At 41.6% G+C, this 25,531-nt stretch overlaps 1 protein-coding gene and 1 long non-coding RNA gene across 7 annotated transcripts; one reads left to right on the top strand and one right to left on the bottom strand.

Annotated features, from left to right (window-relative positions):
- LOC147209971 (uncharacterized) lies at nt 1-8,658 on the top strand. 2 transcript variants are annotated; one of them, XR_015102743.1, is made up of 6 exons: nt 1-156; nt 483-593; nt 1,536-1,798; nt 2,077-2,207; nt 6,872-7,120; nt 7,658-8,658. It is a non-coding gene; the product is annotated as an uncharacterized LOC147209971 (long non-coding RNA). The 2 variants fall into 2 exon arrangements; XR_015102742.1 differs by having other exon boundaries at nt 483-1,798.
- Nucleotides 8,659-13,909: 5,251 nt separating this feature from the next.
- LOC147209970 (membrane cofactor protein-like) lies at nt 13,910-24,711 on the bottom strand. Of its 5 annotated transcripts, XM_086127869.1 has the most exons (14): nt 24,580-24,707; nt 24,261-24,391; nt 23,190-23,289; nt 22,928-23,116; nt 22,366-22,465; nt 21,788-21,864; nt 21,533-21,712; nt 21,278-21,457; nt 20,152-20,202; nt 19,953-19,976; nt 19,802-19,849; nt 19,023-19,107; nt 18,020-18,133; nt 13,910-14,525 (listed from the first exon to the last, which is right to left on the bottom strand). In XM_086127869.1, exons 3-13 carry the CDS (start codon nt 23,248-23,250, stop codon nt 18,061-18,063), a joined length of 1,068 nt encoding a protein of 355 aa, XP_085983995.1. In that variant the 5' UTR covers nt 23,251-23,289; nt 24,261-24,391; nt 24,580-24,707; the 3' UTR covers nt 13,910-14,525; nt 18,020-18,060. The 5 variants fall into 5 exon arrangements, with proteins under 5 accessions (XP_085983995.1, XP_085983924.1, XP_085984078.1 ...); XM_086127798.1 differs by lacking the exon at nt 24,261-24,391 and having other exon boundaries at nt 24,580-24,711; XM_086127952.1 differs by lacking the exons at nt 18,020-18,133; nt 24,261-24,391 and having other exon boundaries at nt 24,580-24,711.
- Between the last annotated feature and the right edge of the window lie 820 nt (nt 24,712-25,531).

The raw sequence follows: 25,531 nt of genomic DNA, 5'->3' as shown, positions 1-25,531 counted from the left end.
CCATAGGCGTGGCTTGTTAGTGTTGCCGTGAAAATGTCGTTGCGTAGAGTTTATTTGTCAAGCCACAGTCGCCTCAATGGCAACCGGGAGCAGGATGGGAGGTTCTGGAAGCGGTGTCGTAACTCTTGAGACGCTGTTGCGAAAGATGCGCTCTCGGTAAGTGGTCTCCTTTTAAATGAGGAAGTTGTTTGCGTTCAGCGGTATAATTACAAACCAAATTCCCAAATGTGAACTTGTTTGGCGCGCTGGAAGCAAATGTGATATGTGTGGGAAAAATGTGATTCTACAGTCGTGCGTTACGCTTTCAATATGACGTCATTGTATGTTCACTTGTGATTCACTTAGAATGGCTCTTCTGGGTTATGAAATCAACAACCCAAATTACGCATGGCCTAATACGAAGTGCGTAGTTGCCAGCGTGTTTTCCCTTACCTTACCCGGAAAATAAGGCCCAAATATCGACACTTGGATGTTTCCTTCAGAACGGGAACGAGCAGAAGCAGATTCATGTTCCAGGTTGAGCTGACGAGGTGCTGGACGGATGCTTGATGCGAGAGGATGTTGCGCACTTCTATTTACTTCAGGAGTGAGAGGTTGGTGAAGCGCTGCACTGCGTAACGATAGAAGTGATGCTGCTTGACTTGATTTATCTCCTCATTCACTTTGAATCATATGCTTGGAATTTAAAAATAAAAATACAGATTCCGTTAATATTTGTCAACTGTGGGCCGGGAAACCCTTTTGAGAGTCTTTTGTGATCAAGGGCTCTATAAAAACATTTGACTTGACGAATTGACTCGATTCCATATAAAAGTTACCAAATGAATATAGATTTAGCGCACTGGTATCATTTTATCAAACAAAGCAATTTAAACAGGTCACAAAAAAATTCCAAGTTATTTATGAATGGGCTTTTTTTAAATTAAATGGTCTTGGGCGATCGTAGGTAGGAAATGCTTGATTGTTTAAACCCCACTTTAATAAATTAGCCCCAGCGTTATTATTTTATTTTTAATTTCGCCGGGCAGATACGGTTTGAGTATGTGATAAACCCAAAATGCTGCAGTGCACAGGCCCCAGATCAAATCCATCCAGAGGTTTCTATGTCATACGCACTTTTTATTCCTGATGTAAACAACGCTTCCTGGGTGCAGTTGGATTAATGAACACGAAAGGGCGCTGTTTGCTTCAGATCTCCTGCGTAGTCCTGATCTGCTTGAAAGGAGATCAGATCTTTTTTGTTTGTTTGTTTGAGCGACATTTAACACTGTACATCAGTTTAAAAATCTATGTGACTTCATAGCTAATACATGACGACGTGACATAGTACAAATACAGCAAAAGAAGCTATTATTAAAGACTACCATCATAAGGGTAGATGATAATATGAAGAATTATAACAAGACAAGATACTTAGTCTGAGATGCTCTCTATTTTGAAGGTGAGCAGAACCATGAATGTGTGTGTGTGTGTGTGTGTGTGTGTGTGTGTGTGTGTGTGTGTGTGTGTGTGTGCACGCTTTATCATGGATAAAGGTAATTTTGGCCCGTCTAAGACTTGGAGGCCACAGTTTGCCGAGCTCTGAGGAAGTGTTGAAACCCACCGCACACTGACATGTCTTGGAATAATAACGGGTTTTACTCTGGAATCTGTGAAGTGGGTGGAGGTGATGAGGAGGTGGATGGGGAGTCGGGGGGGGGGGGGGGGTGTCTAATACTTGTTTTTTTCATTGACAGTATGCATATTTGGACGACAAGCTGATGAAAACAGATGAGAACACGTTTACATTTAAATAGAGGTAAACAGGCACATATGTTTATTTGCCCTAACTAAATCCTCTTTTGTTTCTTGGTATGTATCAGTGAAATGGACTGGACACCTTTCCAAGAGGGTAATTAACCGAGTTAGCTAATGCTAATTCTATGATCACCAAATGGAGGAGGAATATCACACAAGACTGTAAATTTGATCTTACTGTTTTGGGAAAAAAAAATCGCAATTTTTAATGTTATTTGACATTGTCATGCTGTCACAAGTGTAAACTGCTGATTGTTTATACTTTGTTATGGTATGTAGGGTTTGACCTATGGCGGTGAGCTTTGTTTGCTGTGGGAAATGGGACATCACGGGCTCTCCCAGAGGTAGAGGAAGCATGGTCCCATTCAAATGAGAAAGCAAAATTGAAACATCGTCTCCAGGATGCCAAGGTGAGCTTGCTCATCCCAGCTCACCTCAGTTACGTTTATAACGTATCACAGGCACTCACATATATGAATATTGATGCTGTTAATTCTTGGTGCGCATTATTTAGTGTTTCATAGTGTTTCAATCTTGCTGTCAGGACGAATTACCATCATCCGGATAAAGCCTGAACACATCACACGATACTTTTATTTTGTTTTCTTGAACGGTCAGATGTACTGTATGCTATGAAATACTGACCACAATAACTTCACTTTAAATTTAATACAAATTTACACTGTATATGTAAATATATAATGTGTATTGGATTGGATTAGATATAACTTTACTGTAAAATGTGCTGTAACATACAGAGCAGATGAAATTTCTTCCCTCTCAAGACAACATAAAACATAAAACAATAAATTGAGTTAGTACCTAAATACAATTTTATTTTTGATTTAATTTGTTTGGTATTTTTCGGAAGGAACAACAAAGCTTCAATTTTTGAATGATTAAAATGTTCTGTCAAACATTACACGAGATAATAATACATTAGATAAGCATCAGATGAGAACATATTGTTAGCATGACCACTTGTGTGACAGATTAGCACCGTCCCACATTTTAAGGGCCACATCTACCGTTCTTGTACAAGTTGGAGATGTCCCTTTAAAAGCCGAGTGCTGTCAGGTGATGGAAGAGGCTCGGCCTTACTTCAGAGGGAAGAGTCAGATTTTGTCTTTTACAAAGAGAGAGAGAAAGAGAGAGACAATCCTAAGGGGTGATGAAGGGGGGGGGGGGGGGGAACAAAGACAGCAAAGTATTTGAGAGGAGAGCAGGGAAATGTGGTGTTTTGGTCCCTTTAAAGGCCCTGTGCTCATGCTCGGCTAGCGATTGTGTCTCAGCGTGATGGAGAGGCTAACAGTGATACAGAAGCACTGAGAATTAAATGCTGCGTCACACCGAAGAAGAGGACCAGCGCGAGCATGCGCGAGGCCCTGCGTGCACGCGCGCACGCATCTGTGTGGGGTCTGATCACTTTGTGTGTATTTGTGCTGAAAGTGGCAAAGCTAATCGTAGTCGGGCTGTTGCCGGCAGATGAAAATAAAGCACGCGAGATGCTGTGAGGGAGGGCGAGTCAGACACAGGAGAGAGATTTTTTTTTTTTTTTCTGGATTAGTTACTACGTCACTTTTTCATGTCCGGAGAAAACAAAAAGCTGTGATAACAGGAGCCCACAGTCACGGAGTTTTCCACCTGAAGTGGACGTTGTGGTTTTGGCCAGCTGAGGCTTCCTCGTCTTCTTCCTCCTTGGTAGTTGTGATGTGTTCTTCCCGTCACTCGCTACTAGATGTGCCTGCATGTGTGTTTGTCTTTGTGCGTGCTGTGTAGCTCTAGCGAGCCGGCCAAAGGAGTTTCAACATGGATGCTGAAGATGCACCACAATTGTTTTGATAGGATGGTGAGGTGCGGTTCCAGCAGAAAGCAGGCCGAGCCAAGGGTTAATGGCACACTCTTCTGGAAGCTTCTTAAATGGTGACGAAGCACGGTCGTAGATGTTTGGTCAAGAACTGCCGTGGTGTTGGAGCATGGCTTTTTTTTGTCACATCATCTGGAGGGTGATTACAGTCACGTATGATCTCTCATAGTCTCTCGTGAAGCCATGTTTGTTCACGCCTTCATCGCGTGGGCGTGTCGCACGAGGGGGAATAAAGTTGGTGGTGCCGGAGTGGAGGAGAAGAGGGAATCCAGCACGGACGACCGCCAGTCGGGGTACTGCTTTACAATTAGATAACAGATTGCCGTCTGTGGTCATGTGACATGTTTTCACCCCGCAGCGCTGCTGGGATTTGCTCAAATCCTTCCCAAGACGCATTCGCTGCTGCGTAGTTAAAAGAGGTGACGCAGTCCTTTCTGGGCTGGACTTCTCGTCACCTCGTTTGGATTTCTCCCATTTCCTCTCTCTCTCTCTTGCTCTGTGTCATGGAGAGAAGGAGCAGTGGGAGGGGCTAAATGTCACTGCTCGGGATGAGAGAGAGAGAGAGAGAGAGAATATGTTGGAGAGCGCTCAGGAAATAGAGGGAGAAAGCGAGGGAAGCTATTTACTCTTCTCTCCTGGTGACTCTGCTTTGGCTTCACTTCCTTTCACTTGTGCTGCACTTCAAGTTGCTGCATCACATGCCGTGGTGCCAAACAGTGCTCATATTGGATAGGAGTCGCTCTATGCTGGCTTTCCAAGGTGCATAGCACAGCACAATTGGTTGGCAGTTGGAGTTGAGCCACTGATTGGTCCAGAATCAACTCTTTCAGAGAAAGGTTTCAAGGTTTGAGGGAGGCCTGCATGTGGCGCAGGGGCGTAGTCAGAAATATTTCAATAATAATAATTTTTCATAATATAAACAGGGCAAGTAGAAGTAAAAAGCAACATTTAGCTGAGCTTCATTTACGAGAAGATGCCAGTTTCTTTGCCATTCTTCACTTCTGTTTACTCATATAGTCTACTTCTATCTCATTCACTGATTTGCTAGTTAACAGCCAAGCAGAGTAATCTATTGTCACGGCATCTGGTGATTAATGGCTCATTCTTTCAAATTATATCTACAAAGCACAATGACATGAAAATCTCTTACTTTTTCACAATTCTATACATTGTTTTTTACTTTTTTAGAGCTGCAGCTATCGAAAATTTTGATATTCGGATATCCTACTGAAAATTCGATCAAATTATCAGGTATTTGGACACAAATTAAAGGAACACATTTCCACTTAATAACGAACGGTTAACTGGTTTTAATTTTTAAAGAAGCAACATTTTATACTTAAATTTAAACTGTGCAAAGCATTATTTTCCTCTCTACAAACGTAAGTGAGAGTTTAGACACATTTCTCCCCTTCGATTTTGATTTTGGTCTATGAGACAAAGTGACATCACAACCACCGTCGCGACTTTGCCATTTGAAACAACACACTTGAGTAAGCCTGATTTGTTTAAAAGTTATCAGCAGGAACGGCAACTGTGTCCAGCTCTCAGCATCAAAGCCTGCGGAGTCATTTATGTCTCATTAAACTGCCTCTGAAACAAAGTAATCTGATGGCTCTCTCGACGGCCTATATGGGGCACCTGAGTGCTGCTAGTTGCTAGCGCGGCCGTCACTAAGCACTGGCAACATAAACTTTATTATACAGTGTCAGCGCAATTTAAGCCTTTTTTTTTTAAGCGATTGAATGTTACTTCAGGACGACGACGTGTTGTTGACATCTGTAGCAACAATTTGTGCGCAATATAACCGTGACTGTGGATGGTTCGATAAGCGATGACTTCTCAGCCAGTTTGTTTGCTCGCTATGAAGTGAAAGTTTGATTGACATTAACTGTTAGAATCAAGTCTTCTTTACTGAAGGCAGATTCTTTTAGAATTGTAATTTTGATCAGTTTTAAGCTTGTTATTTAAAAAAGGAAGTTACTCTAAAAGACTTGTGGCAGATTATCAAGGGTTTAGAAGAAAACTGCACCCATGTAAAAATGGCAGTATCAAAATGTTTCCCCGAGATGTGGAGGTGGCCAGCGGGTTGGCCACGGGGGGACAAGGGGTGGCCATGACCACTCCTGGCCACCACTTTGCTCCACCCCTGTTGTGGTGGCATGGACATGTTCTTTTGTGCTAGCCTCGTGCTTCACTGCATAGTCATTAGCCTTGTTCGTTCATCCATTCCATAATCCTCATTTTAGAATACTCTTATTTATGAATGATTTTGCCACCGATAATGCTTTATGCAATGACCTGATGGGCATTCAGGATATTTCAAAATATTTAACAAGATGACAAATAGGAAGTACTGTTTGCTTCTCTTAAAAAGCAAAGCAAAAATAACATGCAGAGCCACGCGAGACGAGCAGGTGTTTTGTCAGCATTCGAACGGTGGCATTCAAAGACTTGTGACCTCACTTGGGCTTGTGTTCAATCGAGACAAGCAACTTCCCATAGTCCGAGCCACCCTGAACTGTGACTTATGAATAGGAATGTATGTGTATACATTCGTTGATAGGTTTCTGTCTTTGCCATGGTCCCATTTTGATTGGTCGCACTACGAAGGCTTGCTGTCTCTTTAAATGTTTTATAAGCGTTACACAACAGGTCCAGTGGCACACAAACATCAAGCGGGCAGAAGGGAGCGTGGTAGTCGTGCACAGTCAGCCATGCGAAGAAGCCGGTCACCTTACGTACATTGTAATCTGTGTGGCAATCATGTAAAATCACACGTACTGTACATGACCTCACAAACAACTCAAACCATAAAAGAAAGAGGCTTGTCCTGCTCCATCTGATGCGTGATAAGTATTTTTTTGTCTTTCATCTTATCGGGAAAATAAATATCGGATGTTTTGGAGTGACTTGCTGCACTTCCTTTGTTTACTTTGATCAGTGTTAAAAACCCAGAGCTATTTGTGGGAGTCGTCGCTGTCGGCACACACAAGCACACACGCAAAATAGGCAGAGTGCATGTGGGTGTGTGTTTTCTGGAGGGATTGTCAGTGGTCTTGAGAAAGAGGTGAGCTGATTTGCACTCGGCAGCCAATCAGTGACCTGTCGCTACCTGGGCCGGCCCCGCCCTCTCTCACTGGGCGAGTGTGTGTGTGTCATGGCTCCTGTTGCCAGCCATTGATTTGTACTTCCTTGTGATCACAGAGACCGGAGAGCTTCGCTCGTTCATCTTTGACAATCTGCGGCGTAGCGGAGACGTGAAGCGGCGAGACGGCGCGCGTTGTCCGATGAGGCCAGATGTGGAGATGCACGGTGGTGTCCTAAGCTTTTGGGGCCTTTTCACTTTGGATCGAGTGTCGGAGTATCAGAAGTGGGCGTGTTACATGAGCAGGAGGCGTTCTGGTGCCTTTCGGCAGTTCTCCATGCCATCTTTCAGAACCACCCATCCCCCTGGTGAATAATGGACGCATCCCTTCTTGGATTGCCTTGTATTTTATATACAAAGCAGCCACAAAATTAAATAGACTCTAATTGCACGATCTTATGAGAAATGTTTGAAACATTTTGCTATGATAATTAGGGCTGCACAATGTTGATAAAAAAAATATCGCCTTTGCGATAGTGGCCCGTGTAATAAGTTTTAGAAGGGATTTTATGAGATGTATCAATCTTCAGAGGATTGATACTTTTTATCATGCTTCTTTGAGGTGCATTACTAATTGTTTAGATTTTTACTCACCACTGTGAATTATACTCTCAAGTAGGATGACTTACCAACCTGCCATGCATGTTTTTCCAATGAGATGTGGGGGGGTGAGAAAACCCACGGAGGCACGACACGCAAACGCCACACACGAAGGCCCAAGTTTAGATTGTATCCAGAACCTAAATGCTTCTGGGAAGCCTTCTGTGAATATATTCAACTCAGATTGTTATTGACACAGTATACTAAATGTTTTGTGTTTGTCTCATTTTGTTCCATCTTTGAAGGAAGTCCCAGCTGTCTTCTGATGAAGAACACCCCGACTGGTCTTTTGTCATCCAAATGTGCCAGTTTGACTGTTTTTGTACTTGTTTTGTTGTAATTTTTCCAAGATTCTGAAGCATCAAGGCTGTTTTTACCCCATGCTAGGATGTTCTCTGCCAGAAATGCCCCCCTTGGAAGCTGGTTTCAGATGGTGGCTTAGAGTATCGTCATCCATCTAGCACCATTTGAAATCAGTGTTCTTGGGGCGGGAGGTGAGAGTCACCTGCCAGTAAAAATCAGCTGTTCCGACAGAAGCTCCACTCAGTCAGCAACAAGTGGCCAGTCCTTTCTCCAAGGTTGACCGATTTCTTCTGGTGCTCAGAGTCTGCTTTTGTTTCTAGCACCATTTGAAATCGGTTACAGTGAAGGACACATCTCGTCTCACCTTGAACCACTGAAAATAACCTTTTTTTAATGTTCATTTATCCAAGAACAATGTCTGCGACTCTTACAATGAACTTGGACTAATGTGTGAACAATAATTGAATTACATTTGCTTGTGGCGTCGGAAATGTGGTCAAAACTACTTTGTGACAGTGACCTCATTAAGCATTGCTCCAGAACAGAGGTGGGCAATCATTTTTTCCCGGGGGCCAAATGAGAAGCAGAAAATGTTGTCGGGCCAAAAGTTTGAAATCTACTCCGGGTATCGATTTAATTCCTACTTGAAATAAGTAAATGCTATTGTTCACAGAAGCTGATGCGTATATTTTATTGTTAGATAATGACAGTGCAGTTGTTTTACAAAAAAACCCAAACTATTTATTCAGTGATATTACACAAAACAATTGTAATTTAGCAACATTTGTAACTCTTTTTCAGTAACATGAACACGACAATGGTTTCTGATTTTGACTTTCCATGAAGATACCACAATTTTGTATGGCAGTAATAATGCAACATAACTCACAACATTTTTTGTCACAAATGCCAAAGAATGCAGAAATAAATGTAAGTAAGCATGTTTCAGTGTTTTGTTTTTTTCTTGTGCAAGGAGATACATCTCGCCTCTGTTGGGCTTCGACAAGTGCATCAAAGCAGGTTGAAAGTTTGAGGTGGAGATGTGAAGCACACATGACAGGTACTCAAGTAAGAGAGGCTCTGTACCTGGATTTGTTGAACTTCTTTTGATGCTCCGGACATATCAGCGGTGCAAAGTCCACCAAGCACTCTTGAACGAATTCCCCCTTCGAAAATGGCTTGGTGTTCTTGGCGATGTTGTGGACTCTCACAAAGCTCGTCCTGGTTGCTGCTTCCCGGTCTGCGTGTAGCTTGGTAAAGTAGAATTGTTGTTTTTCTAGTTTCGCTAGCACATCTTCGGATATCTGCGCTCTCCCAGCCTCGGTCAAATGTCTTATTTTTCCGCATGCTTCGTCTCTTCATGCCGACTCACCTTATACTCCTTTAAAATGCCGACTGGCTCGCCAAAAACTCAGCACACGGGTTTACCCCTGACTTCAGTAAATAATTATTAAACAGGGGGGGCGAACATTTTGAGGGGTTACCGTTACCGTGACTTGTTGCTAATTACGCGGATTTGGCCGGACTACCTGTACGTAAACGACGCATTAACACTGTAATCAGGTTTCAAAGTAAAAATTCAGCTATTTTAGTCCCCACACTGTGCACATTTTTGAAAGTAGGTTTTATTTTCTTAATTCCAAACAATATTACACAGGCCAATAAGAGCTGGCCACGGCCCAACACGCATTATGCTAAACTTTGAAAGTACTAAACCTTTTATTTTCTTAATTACAAACAACTCTGAGCTGGCCAGGAAGAGCTGGGCAGCGCGCTGTATTTGGCGCAGGTCGTTAAATACCCAAGTCTGCTCCAGAAGGTGGCACTGTGGTCATTTCTAAATCAAAATCACCTTCCTTTCGGAATGAATGACGAGATTTAGTGGAAAGCTCACAAAGAGCACAACATATCCAACTGAAACTTTCATGAAGCATTTCTGTCCTAGCCAAAGCAAAACAAGCACTACCTGGTGTAGTGCTTGTTTTGCTCTTCAGTCTGTACTGTTCAGTAACCTTTTTAAAATTAATATTCAGATGTCTGCGAAACACTCACAACTGTATTACAGTACAACCATTGTCCATACTGCAAAAAAGAACAATGAGAATCATCCATGCAGTGAGATTTATTCACCAAACAAACCGTTTCTCCAATCCAAAATCTTAAAATTTGATGATTTCGTGGAATTTCAAACTGCATAAAGCTAGCCAAAATTTACCACCAGTTAATATATCGAATGTTTTTTGAAAAAGAGGTTTTAATTTCAGGGGGAAGTTACATTTAAAGACAAAACATTCAAGAACTTTGTTGTTTCTGTCTGTGGAGTGAAAATATCGAACAATTCAAATGAGGAAATAAAATATTTTGCAACGGTACATAGATGAGGGGCTGTCTTCCGCACAGGGCTTGGAATTAGCTGAAGCATGAAAACGTGTTAGTGTAATTTTGATGTTATAGGTACAATAAGGTTCTAATTTTGCCAAGTAGTATATTATTATATAGTATTGCTAGTAACTATATGTTACCAGTTCACTGTTAGGGGGAATATAAGTGGAGCAAAGGCTCAGCCCGCTCCTTTAGTTACCGTGAACGTCTCGCGGTTTTAAGTATTTAAGTATTGCGTTATTATAGCACCTTACTTAACTCATTCACTCCCAAAGACGTTTTTAAACGTCTTTTCAGACTTGGTCTAGAATTGGCTGGTACTGAATGAGTTAAGCATTTAAGTATCGCGTTATTATAGCACAGGGGTGGCTAGCTCTTTGGCTAGTGCAATGCCGCTCCCAGGCTTTCACACAATTTGTCGAAAAGCGATAGTGTTGCCATTCAAACAACGGTGCTTAATACTGTACACCAGGGGTGCCCAAACCTTTTGGACCGAAGATCTACTTTTCGATCAACTAACCTCCCGGGATCTACCCTTACCGGCGCGCGCGCATACAAACATACACACGCACACGCACGCCATGATGAGAAACAGCCTGAAACTGAGGCATGCGATGCACTTTTGCAGCCTGTTAACTATCATAGCTCACACGTACCGTTTTAAAGTGCTTCCCTGGGCCCTCCTATATTCCCGCAATAATCTTTGCTGTGCCCTCGATGAATTGTACACGAAGCAAACTCTGAATGAGAATAATGACGATAAAAGATAGAGCGCAACAGCTCTAATCACAAGCTGCAATTGCAGACTGCTGTGCGCTAACAACTTCCGGTGACGTAATCTCGCGCCACCGTAAATTCAGGATTTACCCGCTTTATTTTTTTTTAAATATTTATATGAAAATGAGACTGATAGGATGATTAACACAAAACATATATTACTAACATGTACAAAGCCACACAAATGGTTGTTGTTGTTGTTTTTTCTCCTCGACACTCCTCGGATCTACTTGGGACCTGTCATAGATCTACCGGTAGATCAGGATCGACGTAATGGGCACCCCTGCTGTACACAGAACGTACTATGGCAGCCTATCAGTAATCCCATTACTTGATTGACATAGAGGGCAACCAATCAGATGACTGAATCACCGCTCATGCGCAGACAACAGCGCTAAGTGGTAAGTGCTAAGCTAGTCAGCGACTTGCATGTTTTTAAGGCAGGGGTGCCCAATACGTCGATTGGCAATCGAATGGGGGGGGGGGGGGGGGGGGGGGGTTGTGTGTTTAGGTTTCATTTATGTTCGGGCACTCAGGCTGTTGCTCGTCATGGCGTGCATGCATATGTTCGCGAGTGCACGGTCGTGGTGTGTTCATATACTTGCACGTGCGCGATCGTGGGAGGTTGGTCGCTCCAAAAGTCTGTCTTTGGGCAAAAGTATGTGTGTGTGTGTGTGTGTGTGTGGCTCTTTGCAGTAACACAGCTTTTAGTCTCAGGCTGGTTGGCCACCCCTGTTATAGCACCTTGCCAGTTTCCAGGTTTGCATCATGCTCAATGTAATTCCTGAAGTTCGATCTCAGCCTTGTGTCCTTTAAACTCCTTTGTACCTCCTTATGTCATTGGTGATTCCTTAAGACCTGAGTTCATGACAAAAACGTGAGTACAATGAGGTGTACTTGTCCTGTTAATCAGTTGCGACTTGTGTTTGTGACCAAATGTCTTGTCCAGGGAAACCAAGACAACGAAAGTATTTAAAAAAGTGATGAGATTTATCAAAGAAAGAAAAAGAAAAACATGGAGGGACACTGTTCACAGATCTGTCAAGGGAGCCTTGCATTCTCATTTTATCTTGTTGGGAGTTGGTGAAGGCCAGCATTTTGAGCAGAGCACAGACTAGTGCATGTGCAGGCAACTTTGCTTATCCGCAAAATAACTAGTCAGCAGTTACTAGTCAGTTACTTCCATTTATCGCTGTTATGTCAAATTGTCATTCCACAAGTTAGCCACATTAGCCTAGCATCGGGACGCAGTAGTTCGCGGCGATTAACCTGACAATATAGAGGCGTTGTAAGTTCATGTTACTATGTTTTAATGCAGGGGTGCCCATTACGTCGATCGCGATCGACCAGCAGATCAAGGACTGATCCCAAGTCGATCCGAGGTGGAGAGGAAAACAAAAACATTTGTGTCTCTGTGCATGTTAGTAATATTTTTTTTGTGTTATGCACATTGCACCCTAACCATTCTATCAATCTCACTTTCACAAAAAGTATTTTAAAAAAGAAAATAAAGCGGGTCACCTTTAACCTACGGTGAAGTAAGACTGCCTTCACCAGAAGTTGTTACCGCTCAGCAGTCTGCAGTTGCAGCTTGAGGTCAGAGTTGTTGCGCTACATCTTTTATCGTTATTATTCTCATTCAGAGTTTGTTTTGTACAATACACAGAGGGGACGGGCATAGAATGGGAATCTGGAGAGCCGAGAGAAGCATTTTAAAACTGTACGCGTGAGCCCTGATCTTTAACGGGCTGCAAAGGTACGTCATGTGACTCAGCATCAGGCTATTGCTTATCATGGCATGCGTGTGTACGTGCGCGGTAACGGGTCGATCGCGGGAGGTTGGTTAATCGAAAAGTAGATCTTCGGTCAAAAAGGTTTGGGCAACCCTGTTTTAATCGTACAACCGTAGCTCCTTCCCGTCCTGACGACGACCGGGTGTAATTTGTTTGCAAATGTGTGTCAGCCCTCATTTCATAATCATAAGTGTAGTTAATTTGTGTGACCACTACATGGTGCCATTAGCCTGCCATTGTTATCTGATTCCTTGTTTGCATCCAGGAATATTCCGAATGTTGTTATAACATTGAAGTTTAAGTTAATTCCTATTTTCTCACATTTGTAGACTTTTCCTTTCCTTCCTGGGCAATCGGCCCCCGTCAGGGACTTGCCCCCCCTCCCGGGTCCCACACCTGGTACGACTCTCGCTGGGGTTCACACTCAGTGCGGGCCCCGGAAGGGCCCTCGCCTGATTTTTGTTTAAGGAGGGTTGTGGGGCGGCTACTCCCACTTCCCTCCGTTCCAGCGGGGTGAGCCCTGGGCGCCTCACCTTCCGGTGAGGCCCCACCTCCTCCCCCGCCGGCTGGTGGGCATTTAGCCGCAACTGGGGCCCAAGAGCCCCGGCGTTCCCCCCTCGCGCCACTTGGAGGCATCCCACCACGCGAGGACATTTGTAGACTCAACCCAAAAAAACAGTCATCTTCATCATCTCATTCCTACTCAGCCTTCCTCTACAGCCCACAAAACAGTCATCCCTTCATTCCTACTCATCCCTCCTCAGCCCATCATCCCTTACAATTGTCTCAACTAACATCACACCCTATTGTTTGTATTTCCCCGTATTTGCTGAACATCTCCAGGAAAGACTATTGAAAGACCCCTCGAATCCTGTCTCTTCATACCTGTGCTGACTGACACACCATCTGGTTTCGTTAGCCCCTGAAACGAATCAGTCCTAACGCCTCCCCACCCATAAGGATTAAGGTACTGGTACATTATTTAGTCTTATGCTAATAATGAAATAAATGGGGATGGGGGCAGGAAGAAAGTTTGTACTTCCCACTAATCTTTTTTCAATGCATACGCAGGTAAGATATTACATATGGTGGATTGATTGCTTGTAATTGTTTTTTTTTTTGTCCCTTCGATATTTTTGATGATCTGAATTTTACTGTCCGCCCTCCCCCCAACAAGTTACTGTGAAATACTGTACTCTCTTTATGCATGTTCAAAATTGTTTAAAAAAACCCCACCAAAAATATGATGGCAAATTTTACTTTTTTAATTTCATTTATCTTCTAAAACAAAAGCTGATTTTAAGCCAATAAATATGGGAAAATGTGTCTAAACCATTCATTAAATGTCAATTTACAATACATTCATTACATCAATATTTTTTTGTCTTAGCCACAGCAAAACCGCTTGCGACTGACAAACAATGGCTTCATAACTTTGCAAGTCTTTGGCAGTACACAATAAATACATCTTTTCCACAAGCTAAAACACTTGGAAGTGCATGAAGGCATAAAGAACACGCCTTTTCCTCCTCAGGAATTCCAATGGTACATTTGGAGAAAATATGACATGTCCGAAGATATTTTCCCCCTATATGTACACCCATGATGTACTGCCTGCATTTTAGAGTGTAAGTGGAAATTTGTCAGCAATTCTTAAAAAATTATATTTGCAAGTGAGGAAAATGGTATGCATAAAAAAAAAAAACGCTGACAAAAAACAGAACTCAAGCACAGTGCGAACTGAAAGGTGTTACTGATCTGTCATGAGAAACTAATGTGACGTCCATCCGACACAGACATCGGTTACAATTCTCTTTCCATTTCTAGCAGTGTGGTGCCAGCAGGAGTCCTATGGTCACTGTGAAGAAGAAAATAACCAAATAAATTAGAATACAGTATGTGAAAAATGGTCCGCATTCCTGTAAAAAAACAAACAATAATAATAAAGGAACAAATATGTTTTACAGCAACACAATAAGTGCGGGGGGAGCGGGGTTGAGGATGAACATCTCAAAACAATGTTGATACACCATGGACATGAAATCCCCACTGCAGTGTTGGAATGAGAAGTCAATTACCAGTCCCCTCAAAAGTATTTGGAATGGCAGGGTCAATTCCTGTATTGTTTTGGATACTGTATTGCATGGGTGTCAAACTCATTTTTGTCGCGGGCCACATTGTAGTTACAGATTCCCTTCGAGGGCCGTTATGAATTTTGGGAAACCATATAAATGTTGAATCACCTCCACATATTACATACACAGCGCACAACAAATTGATGGATAACTAGTTTTAAAATCAGTCAAAAATAATGACTGTTAATGTGGATTACAAATGACAATTTGAAATTTTGGTTCAGACTTCAGCAAGCATCATGGAACTTGACATGCTTGATTTGCTCTCGCGGGCCACATAAAATGATGTGGCGGGCCAGATCTGGCCCCCGGGCCTTGAGTTTGACACCTGTGCTGTATTGGATACTGAAGACATTTGGGTTTTAAACATGAGACAAAAATTCTTAATTTCATCTTTTATTTCATGCTATTTACATCTAGATGTGTTACAATTAGAGCTGTCAGTTTAGCGTGTTTTTATTGGCATTCATTTAAATGAATTTTAACGGGATAATTTTTTTTTCTCGCGAGATTAACGCGGCACACGTCACAGCGGATGTTACGTTGCTCTATAAATAAACCAGAAACAAAACAACAAGCGCGCTGCATAGGTCCACGCACGTTTGTTTTGCCGGCCACGGTAGCGCAACACACCGAAAACGGATACTTAAAGAGTTTATGAATGGAAAGTTTACTTTTAAAAAGTTGCCAGATTGCTCCACTGACAAGACCAAAGTTACCTGTATCATACAGGTATACGATGTATGCCACTGATGCGATTGTTACTTGTTTGGAACTATTTTGTGTGGAAGGTTTACAGTGTTCCGTGTGCATATAAATCGAGCGGATGGAGCTTCTCTGTGTTCGTCTGACAGTGACGGTGCGCTGAGGCGGTGACATGACAACGAAAGTTCAGCGGTGCAGTGGTAGCGACCTAGCGAAAATAAAACGTCTCCAGTGTTGTCATCGAACCAAATGGAGTAATCCGAAATGATGTCTACACAAAAGATGTCTACTTCTTCCGCGCAAGAAGGACCAACAGAATCAACATAGCCTGACTGCTGTGTTCAAAGCAAACTTGAGAAAAACGAAGTATGCAACCATGGCTTAAATCCACGATAGGCTGAGTACTAGTTTACCTTAGATGTGCACTTTCTAATGTTATATTGCTCTGTTTTGATTCTATAAAAAGAGCTGTTAAAGCAGCTGTTGTGTGACAAAATACTTTTTTTCACTGTTGTTGATGGACAGTAATATTGTGTGAGAGATTATGTGTGAATAACTGCTACAAGTGAAAAATGTTCATGTAAAATTGAAAATCAAAATTGTTATTTCAGTAAATATTTGCATTTTGCACATAGAAAACTGATTCATGATTCCATGTTGATGAGAGCATTAAAATGGGGAAAAATAGGACAAAAAAATATATAAAAGGAAATTCAGAAACGATCAAAAATGCGTGAGTAATCACGATTAATTTTTAGTGAATTTGAGTTAATTATGACAGTTGCATTTTTAATTAAATATTTTAATCGTTTGACAGCTCTAGTTAAAATATCTCGAGACAGCGTACTTTTGTTTGAAGCCACCCACTTTTCAAGTGAGCAAAAGTGTGGCATCATGTGACAAATGGGTGGTGCCCTTCAGATTGTTGTTGGCTTTGGGCTTCACTTGTGAAAACTGCATTTGCTGTTAAGTAAATATGAAGTCCAGAGAGCTGTCGATGGTAGAAAGCAAACCATTTTGAAGCGGAGAGAAGAGGGGAAAAATGATCATAGAGTTGGCACAAACATTGGGCATAGCCAATCTTCATAAACTGCCTCAGATTTTTATGGCACCTTTTTCAGACAACCAGACACGCAGAGAGCTACAAATTGATACATTATTCATGCAATCTCACTTTGGTGGCGGTAAACTACATTCTGGGGGCACAGCTGCCCTCGGGCAGGCCGACATAAGCGTGACTGCCAGTGTGTGCCTTTGGCCCCTCCAACCGCCACCAAACATTCACCAGAGTGAGTGGCACTGGAGGCAAGGTGGGTGAAGTGTCTTGCCCAAGGACACAATGACACATGACTTGGACAGAGCAGGAATCAAACAGTGGACCCTCCGGTTACTGGGTGAACCGCTCTCATCGCTGAGCCATTGCCGCCCTAATACAACAATTGGAAAGTCCTGAACAAGAAAGAAACTACTGGTGTATTGAGCAACAAACATCGAACAGGTCGGTTCAGGACATCAACGGCAGTTGATGACGGATATGTGAGTGATGTGACGAAATACCCAAAGACAAAAGTCAGTGACAACATTGCCAAGCTCCACAGGGTAAGAGTGAAGGTATCACAAAGCACTGTTCGAAGAAGACTTTGACAGAAGAAATATACAAACCATACCAAAACAATGCAAACCACTCATCAGCAAAAACGACCGGAAAGCTCGATTGGATTTTACATAGATGTGCAGAGATGTTTTATGAACTGGTGAGACCAAGATTAACCTCAACCAAAGTGATGGAAAGGCCAAAGTATGGAGAAAGAAAGGATCTGCTTGATCTAATGATCCAAAGCACACACGCTCATCTGTGAAGCAATGTCATGGCTGGGGCTTGGATGGCGACTTGCATAAAAATGCATCCAAACAAATCAGGAGCAGCATCATCATGCAACAAAGACGTCCATCCATTTTCTAATCTTCTTATCCTTACAAGGGTCGCATGCGTGCTGGAGTCTACCCCAGCTGTCTTCGGGCAGTAGGTGGGGTACACCCTGAACTGGTTGCCAGCCAATCATAAATGTAACAAGACTGTGACCCAAAACACACTGCTAATACAGCAAAGAACTTCATCAGGGGGAAAAGTGGAAGAAGAGACTGAAAGGACAATCGCCAGAAAACAACAAGAAATGAAAGAGGCTGCAGCAAACGCCAGGAAAAGCATTTCAAATTAGAATGCAACAGTCTGGAGGAGTCAGTGAGTCGCGGGCTTGATGGCAGTTATTGCACCAAAAATTCAATGTTGAAACATTTCCAATACTTTCGCTCACCTGAAAAGTGGCTGTCAAACAAATTGTGCTGAGTTTTTTTTACCATTTAGATGTAAATCCTATTCAATAAAAGCTGGGCATCTGTCTCATATTCATATTTTGAACTGCAACCCAAATATCAGTATACAACAAAAATCAAAGGAATTGATCTTGCCGTACCACACTATACACGCAACACAAAAACAAAAGGAACTGACCCTGCCGCTCCGATCCTTTTGGAGCAAGCTCTTAGCAGCACCTAGTGTCTTACTGAGAGCACCACTCCCTCCCCATCTGTGGTAGCCACATCGTTGGAGCGACCTTTCCGATAGCTGCAATCCAATAATGGGCAGTCACAGGTATGAACACATGAGCAGACCAAAAAAAAAAAAAAAAAAAAAAGCTGGCAAAAGTTGAAACTAAGAGATCCCAGAGACATGCACACAACAAAAGATAAGACTGCAAACACAGAAAGGTGTCCCCACTATCGCCAATTAGCAGTGAGTGAAATGTGTTTAAGTGCTAAGCTAATGGGGACATAAACCATCACAAAATATTGTAATCAGGAATGGCGTGATGAATAATTGCTCATGAGCACACCATCTTGCATGTGTTGACCACACCTGGGATTTCCTATCACCAACAAAGTGCAGCAGGCTAGCTATCCAGAATGTGCTGCCACCACTTTTAATGTCAGGCTTCTAATTAGCTAAAACAGCATTCAAAGCCTGTGAATGCATTGTCATCGTGGACATTGATTTTGTATTTTCTTGATTTCGTGACACAATAGTAACATTTAAATTCTCATTTGAACAACAAACATACAATATATTTACCTGCACTCTAAAAGGCTTTTATTTTACATATTACTACTTCGGGTCAGAGCCGATACATTTATTCTTCCAGACTATCCACCCAACATAGTTTCATTTACACTGAACCGGGAACTTGAACATTGTAACCTCAAAGCTGTTCCAGCACTGGTGTCACGACTAAAAGAGGAGTTGAAAAAAAGGGTAAGTAGGCACAGAGATACGAGTAGAGTTGTAGCAAAAGCCTGAAATTCCGAAAAAAGAACAGAGCCACAGAAAGGGTTAGTCTGCATATTTGGAGTGTTTTCAGTCATTCATTCGTTCATCCATCCGTCCATCCATCCACAGACAAATGCACTTCCATTCACACCTCTGGGCAAATTTAGAGTCTACAAAAAGAACAGTTTACCCATTTTTGCTCTTTTTGTTGATGAATGCAAGGCCTCCAAAGTAATAGCATCCAACGATAATGATGATAGCTAGTCCAATGATGACTTTGATGACAAAGAAAAAAAACAACAACAATCAAGTCTGACTGAATGATCAATCCAGCACGCACATACACAAACACACAGTGCATACTTTGAATTAAAATCAATATCCAAGTTACATGGTGTATGAATCAAAAGGAGGAGGAATATAGAATATAGTATGGGCAGTTTACTGTGTGTCAAAGAGAAATCAGAACTAAAGGCAACTATTTGTCACAGTTGCAAGAATGAGTATGTGAACCCTCAGGAATTGCTGTACCCGGATTTCTGCATAAACTTGCAGAGCAACGACAGATTTCTGAAAACTAATACCGCACAAACAATTTCACAGTGCAACAAGTATGAGTACCTCGGGATTTACTCTGTGCTTAAGGCTATTTTGGCAACAATAACCATTGAAGTGTATATTGTTGTCAGAAATCTTAAGTTAGTGGTCACCAAAAACATTTGCAGTGGATAGGAGGGCTATAGTAATGCAATGTCGTTACCCCACATACTGTAATCAAAACTGCACACGCCTCTTTAGATTTTGCATGTACTGTAATGAAGTTCATTTACCATGTTTGGTGGAACTGAAACTTAATTCAAGAATATGCACGCCATACATGTAACAGCCAGACCCCAATCTAATAAATACAGAACCTTGTTGAAATAACACAAGTGTTGTATGTGCTTATTGCATTGAATGGACACTTACCTGCAAACGCAATACCCAGAGACATCCCCAAATGATTACCACCATTTTCTAAAAGGAAAAAAAGCTTTGTGTCAGAAATACGCAAAACGGTAGTTTACCACAAACTCATTATATTCCACTTCGATTTCAAACAGAAGACACTCTGACTTACTGTCATCTGGTGTAGGAGGAATGGCTGAAATGGACACAAAATGCATGTTGCACAATTTTGCTCGAAACAATATTTCCCAAGATTTACACCTACTCAAATGGTTCATGTCCGAACCAAAGTAATTAAATTTAAAGGCTTTGAAGAAAGAACAGCAATATACAGTATGTCATGCGTTTTTCTACCATATTTAGACAGGTACCTGTTGGTGTCCCTTTGTCAACAGGTTTGGCGGTCGTTGGACTTTCTATTCCTGTAGAAGCAAAGAAAGAGAATGTGTAAAGGTCCATCGCAAATGGTCACGTCAACCCTTTTTGAAGTATTGTACTGAATTAGTTCGAGAGTGGCTGCCTTTACAGCAGCTCCTATATTTTGTTCTTCTACTTCTTCCTTTCATAACTTTGCTGCTGTGAATTGGAAATTTCTCCATTGTGAGACTAATAAAGGTTTTCTTATAACAGTAGCACTTCGGACAATATGTTAGATGGACTTCAATGTAGAAATCTGTTCAAGTCCCTGAAAAGTGAAAACAAACATTTTAGGTATTTCAAATCAAGTTTCAAAACTGTGCTCTCAAATGGTGGGTGTGTCCATTGAATGCAGAAAATTACACCCCAGTGAAAAACGGATGCTTCTTTATCTAACATATGTCAAAAAATAATTTAAAAAAAACATGTTGTGGTCACACATGGGCGGCGCATTGACTTGCGCCGTCTCAAATTTTAGGGGCAAAATGCAACTAATTTCAGGGCAGTCTTCAGCCCCGTATTGTCATATTTCAATGAGTCCCCCCCCCCCAATCACAGCAAATTGAAAACTTTTTAATATAAAAAAAAAGATCAGATCGCCACTGTCGGGCGGAAACCTATGTGAAAAATTGGTTCAGTTTTACGAGTTAAAGGTGATGAAAATGGGTTGCTCTCTTTGATGATGCAATGTTAATGGCTCAACAAACATGTATTTTGGTTTACGGAACAGGAACGGTTTTAGAGATGCACAGAGCAAGTGAAAGCTGCATCAGTGAATGTATGACTTTTTCATTTTGTCTCAGCCTTTTTGGGTGAAACATTTTTCAAGATTTGGTGTAAATATTGACTACCGGTAGTCTATTTCATTCATGTGACAATGGTCCACGTTTTAGCTAAACTTTGTCTTCTAACATCAATCGTCGGTCAATGGAGGTCCACGTGGTGCAACCATAAGCACTGAAATGGGTTTACCAAAAACACACAGGTGGCCTAACAGACTGCACGCATCTATAATGGAGTAAAAACTTCCATTTCGGTGTGAGATTCCTTTTCATGCTGTGGGATCGTGAAAGGACTTACGCTGACAAGTTGGAAGTTTTGGTGACCAGCGGCTGTTTATGTCACACGTCACGGTGGGAGATCCAACCATCTTGTATCCAGAGTTGCACTGAAATGTCACGAATGCCATGTGCCCATATGGGGGCCGAGCACCTGAGAGCACCTCAGCATTTTCAATTTTGATTTCGACACAGTTCACCTCTGCAGGAAAGAAGAAATAATCAGATTTCTGATTATCCTGGAAAATGGGGAGGTGGGTACAAAGGCAACACTCACTGACACAAACAGGAGGATCAGGTTTGAATTGTCTATCAGCAGAACATGATGCTGCTTTGGATCCATTAAGGACATAATCTTTGACACACATGTACTGTATAAAGTCTTCATATTTGTAGATGTCCTGTATAGGGCCGAAAGAGCCTTCAGCCAAATCCCGCGGGGGGTCACAGGTCACCACTGCAAGTGAAAAGTGTCAACTCGTAAAACGTCATTGGCAGAGTCATGATTGATCAAGCTACTGAAGTCAAATACCTTCACATGATGGTGGGTGGCCACTCCACTTCCCACTGGCCAAACAAATGCGGGCAGGTTCACCAACCAATATGTAACTAATCAGGTAAAAAAAAAAAAAACACGAGTTGAAATTCAATTAGATGTCCATCTATTTCCAAGAACGCTTGGAAGCGCATTAGGCCAACAAGTGAGCTGGAGTCGATTCCAGCTGATTTTGGCCATTGTTCACTGGTTGCCAATTGCAGGGCACATAAACAGTAGACAAATGATTCAAAAATCAGAACTGAAAAAAAATGTACAAATAAAACAAAACACACAAAAAAAAATCATAGAGATAAGAGAGTAAAGCAGATTCCTATATGCGAGGTCTCAAGACAGACAGTAGTCACGGGTCTGCTCCCGTCAATGTGGGAAATCACTCCACAAAATTATAACTATACTATAATCTCGGATTTTATTTAATTTCTTTCACAGCACAAATCAAGTATCTATTGCAATACCATGATCACACACCCCAAACCTAACGTGTGGCTGAATACTCCTCCATACAATCTAGCAACAACACAAATCACAAGGTTAGCAATGACTTTTCTTACCCGGTTTTGCAGCTGATATATAATTTGTCACCAAACTGAATCCCCTCAGAATAATCAAGATATGCATTCGACAATTCCTCTGCAGCACCACAGCTCCTCCCTGAAAAAAAAAAAAAAAAATTGGGTTGCAAAAAAAAGTTTGAATCAGAAAATCGGTTTTGATTTCAAAGCTGCTGGTGCATCAAATCAAATCAGTCCACTTTAAAATACATTAAGGTACGTATCGAATAGTCTTTAAAGGAACTGCGGCAATTACAGTAATGGCGTGTTCATTCATATTGTAAAATGACAACAAAAGACTCGTTGCATCATTTCTCAAACTGAGTGCATTAAATTGCAATCCCACTGCATTTATTAAAACCTCAATTAAAAAAAAAAAGAACCCTTCTTGAATCGTATATCACCCTATGAAATGAGATGCACATCAAATAGCCTCATTGGAAAAATGCAACCCCAAATTTATATGATGGTTAATTATTCAGGATTCTTAAATCACAAAACACTACTATACATTGCAAATTCATTTCAATTAATAAAAATAAATTCAAACAAAACAACTCACTCTCGCATTCCAGTGTCACGGGACTCCAGGCGCCAGCTGTACAGGTAATGGATAGACTCCCCCCAGCTTGCACGTGACCCACAGCACAGGCAAGATTAGCTTTGCTCCCATCTGGAAATATATCTTTAAGTATGTCATCATCCCTCAGGTTCATGTTGTTGCCGAGGGTAGGTCTGGAACATTCTTGAGCTGCAATTGCATAAAAAGAAACGATTAGAACAACGCTAATGTTGACAGCCCTCCAACCCCCTCTGCCACTCACCTTGAGCAATCATGGGAAGGCCAAGATAGAGCGATAGCAGAAACAAGGAGGAGACGTCCATGATTGGTTTAGACCAGGAGACGAAACATATCTGTTAAAACTAAAATACAATTTAAAAAAAAAAAGACAATAGTTCAGTATCATAACTGTCAGGTTTATAATATAAATTGACAAATATGCACTTATAGAAAGGAAGTATTGTTTTTGTTTGCGAGGAGAGTAGGAAGAAGGCTGCGCACAACTATACTAATAGTTACAACAAACAATACCCAAGTGTGTTTGATTTAATGGAGAACAGCATTGTACAGTATAGTTTCAAGTCAAGTCAAGTCAACTGTATTTATAGAGCACTTTCAAACAGCCATCGCTGCATACAAAGTGCTGTACATGGAGCAATGTAACATGCACAATAAACAGTAAGACAAATCGGTAATAAAGGTGGTAGAAAGCACCAAACAGAAAAACCAAGAACAAATCGAAGTCATGCTGAGTCGAATGCCAAAGAATCCAAGTGAGTTTTGAGGAGGGTTTTGAAGATGGGCAGCGAGGAGGCTTGCCGAATGTTCAGTGGGAGGTCATTCCAGAGAGAGGGACCAGCAACAGAAAAGGCTCGATCCCCTTTGAGCCTCAGTTTAGTTCTTGGTACTTCTAATAATGTCTGGTCCACAGACCTGAGGCGGCGGGCAGGTGTGTAGGGGCGGATGAGCTCAGAGAGGTAAGGTGGCGCTAGATTATTCAGAGATTTGAAAACAAATAAGAGGATCTTGAAAATAACTCTAAAATGTATGGGGAGCCAGTGAAGTTTCACCACAAAAAAAAAGATCATCTAAATGGACACAATAATAATGTTGAAACAGAAAAAAGGTACTATCCCCTCAAAGCCGTTTTAAAAAGCAGGTAAGATTTCGTTTTGGTCTGGGCAAAGTAAACTTCAAAAACTCTCAAGGATGAATGATTTAAAGCAGCACCTGTTAATTCATCTCGAAGTGTTAATACATTACTTTTGTGTGTTTTAGATGCCTTTACACAGGACAGACACACCCAAACACGCACACAGGACATCAAACTTACTCGCTCGCAAGAAGCTCTGCGGACACGTTCCATTTGAATTATTTCATCAACACCCAGGGAAAATGTACTAAACCACATTGACTTATACGTTTTGAACAACACATCGTGGTGTCGGAAATATTTCTTCGGAACTGCGAAAAGTCAGTGCAAGGTTGAATTAGTTGCTGTCAGCTAGCAAAACATCAACTAACATTCAGGTTTGTGGCTACCAAAGATAGTGCGATATGCCCAACAACGTCGCAATGTTAACTTGTTAAAAAATTGGTCTAAACAAAAAAACAGACCAAACAAAAGAGAATCCGGTGGATATTTGACTCACCCGAATGTCATCAATGGTCGGAAATGCTGCTTTTGAAATGGTGAATTTATAACTCGAAGATGTTAAACAGGAAAAAGGCGAGGCGACCATAAACACCACGTGACTTGATTGACGTCACTCGGCCTCTCGCTCAGGATTTGTCAACTCACCGCAAACGTTTTTTTCGTGTTTTTGTTTTAAATCTTTATTGAACAAGTCAGAATACAAATCTCAGCAAACAGAGAACAAAACAAACGTGCTGCCAATACATACACATTACAAACGTTTAAACAAAAAAGAAGGGAAAAAAAGGAAGCCAGGGGATTTTTAGACAAAAATTTCAAATGAGGAGCATATAGCCAGAGTCTTAACAGCTTTTTTGTTTTTGGAATCCATAATAGAGCTCAGGTACTGCTTTGTTTCTGCTTCAAAAATTAAGAAAATAGGTTTTGAATGATCTGGATTTGTGGATATGGAACTTAGCGAGAATGAGTATTAAATTTATAATGAAGGTTTGTTTTGTGTTTTTTTCCTTATTTTTGTAGAACCCAAATAGTACATTTTTCCAGTATAGCATAAAGTCAGAGTCAATATGTTCAATGATAAATCTGGATACAACTTTCCAAAATGTGTTGGTATACTGGCATTGCCAGAACAAGTGAACCATTGTTTCAGGGTACATTCCACAACATCATAAATGGGTTATTTGATGAATATGCACCTTGTGAAATGGGCTCATAATGCTCCACACCCTCAACTCACCTTCATCATTTTGTAATCCGCGGATCCTCATGAGAGTCTTGAGCGTGCTGGAGCCTGTCCCAACTGTCTTCAAGCAGTAGGCGGGGTACACCCTGAACTGGTTGCCAGCACACATAGACAAACAACCATTCGCACTCACAATTATACTTCGGGACAATTTAGAGAGTTCCATTAACCTGCCGTGCATGTTTTGTGGGAGGAAACCGGAGTA

This window comes from Hippocampus guttulatus, chromosome 1, assembly GCF_054856545.1.
Source record: "Hippocampus guttulatus isolate MCC_2025c chromosome 1, RoL_Hgut_1.0, whole genome shotgun sequence".
Taxonomy (NCBI): Eukaryota; Metazoa; Chordata; class Actinopteri; order Syngnathiformes; family Syngnathidae; genus Hippocampus; species Hippocampus guttulatus.
This window is presented reverse-complemented; position numbering and strand designations above follow the sequence as displayed.

Bases quoted from the DNA above. Each gene is read 5' to 3' on its own strand.
- LOC147209970 (XM_086127798.1), bottom strand. From the start codon at position 23,250: ATGGACGTCTCCTCCTTGTTTCTGCTATCGCTCTATCTTGGCCTTCCC. The intron at 19,977-20,151 runs GTACCTGTCTAA...TGTCCATTTCAG, and splicing joins TGACAAAGGGACACCAACAG to CCATTCCTCCTACACCAGAT. The intron at 19,108-19,801 runs GTAAGTGTCCAT...TTGTCATCAAAG, and splicing joins TCTGGGTATTGCGTTTGCAG to TCATCATTGGACTAGCTATC.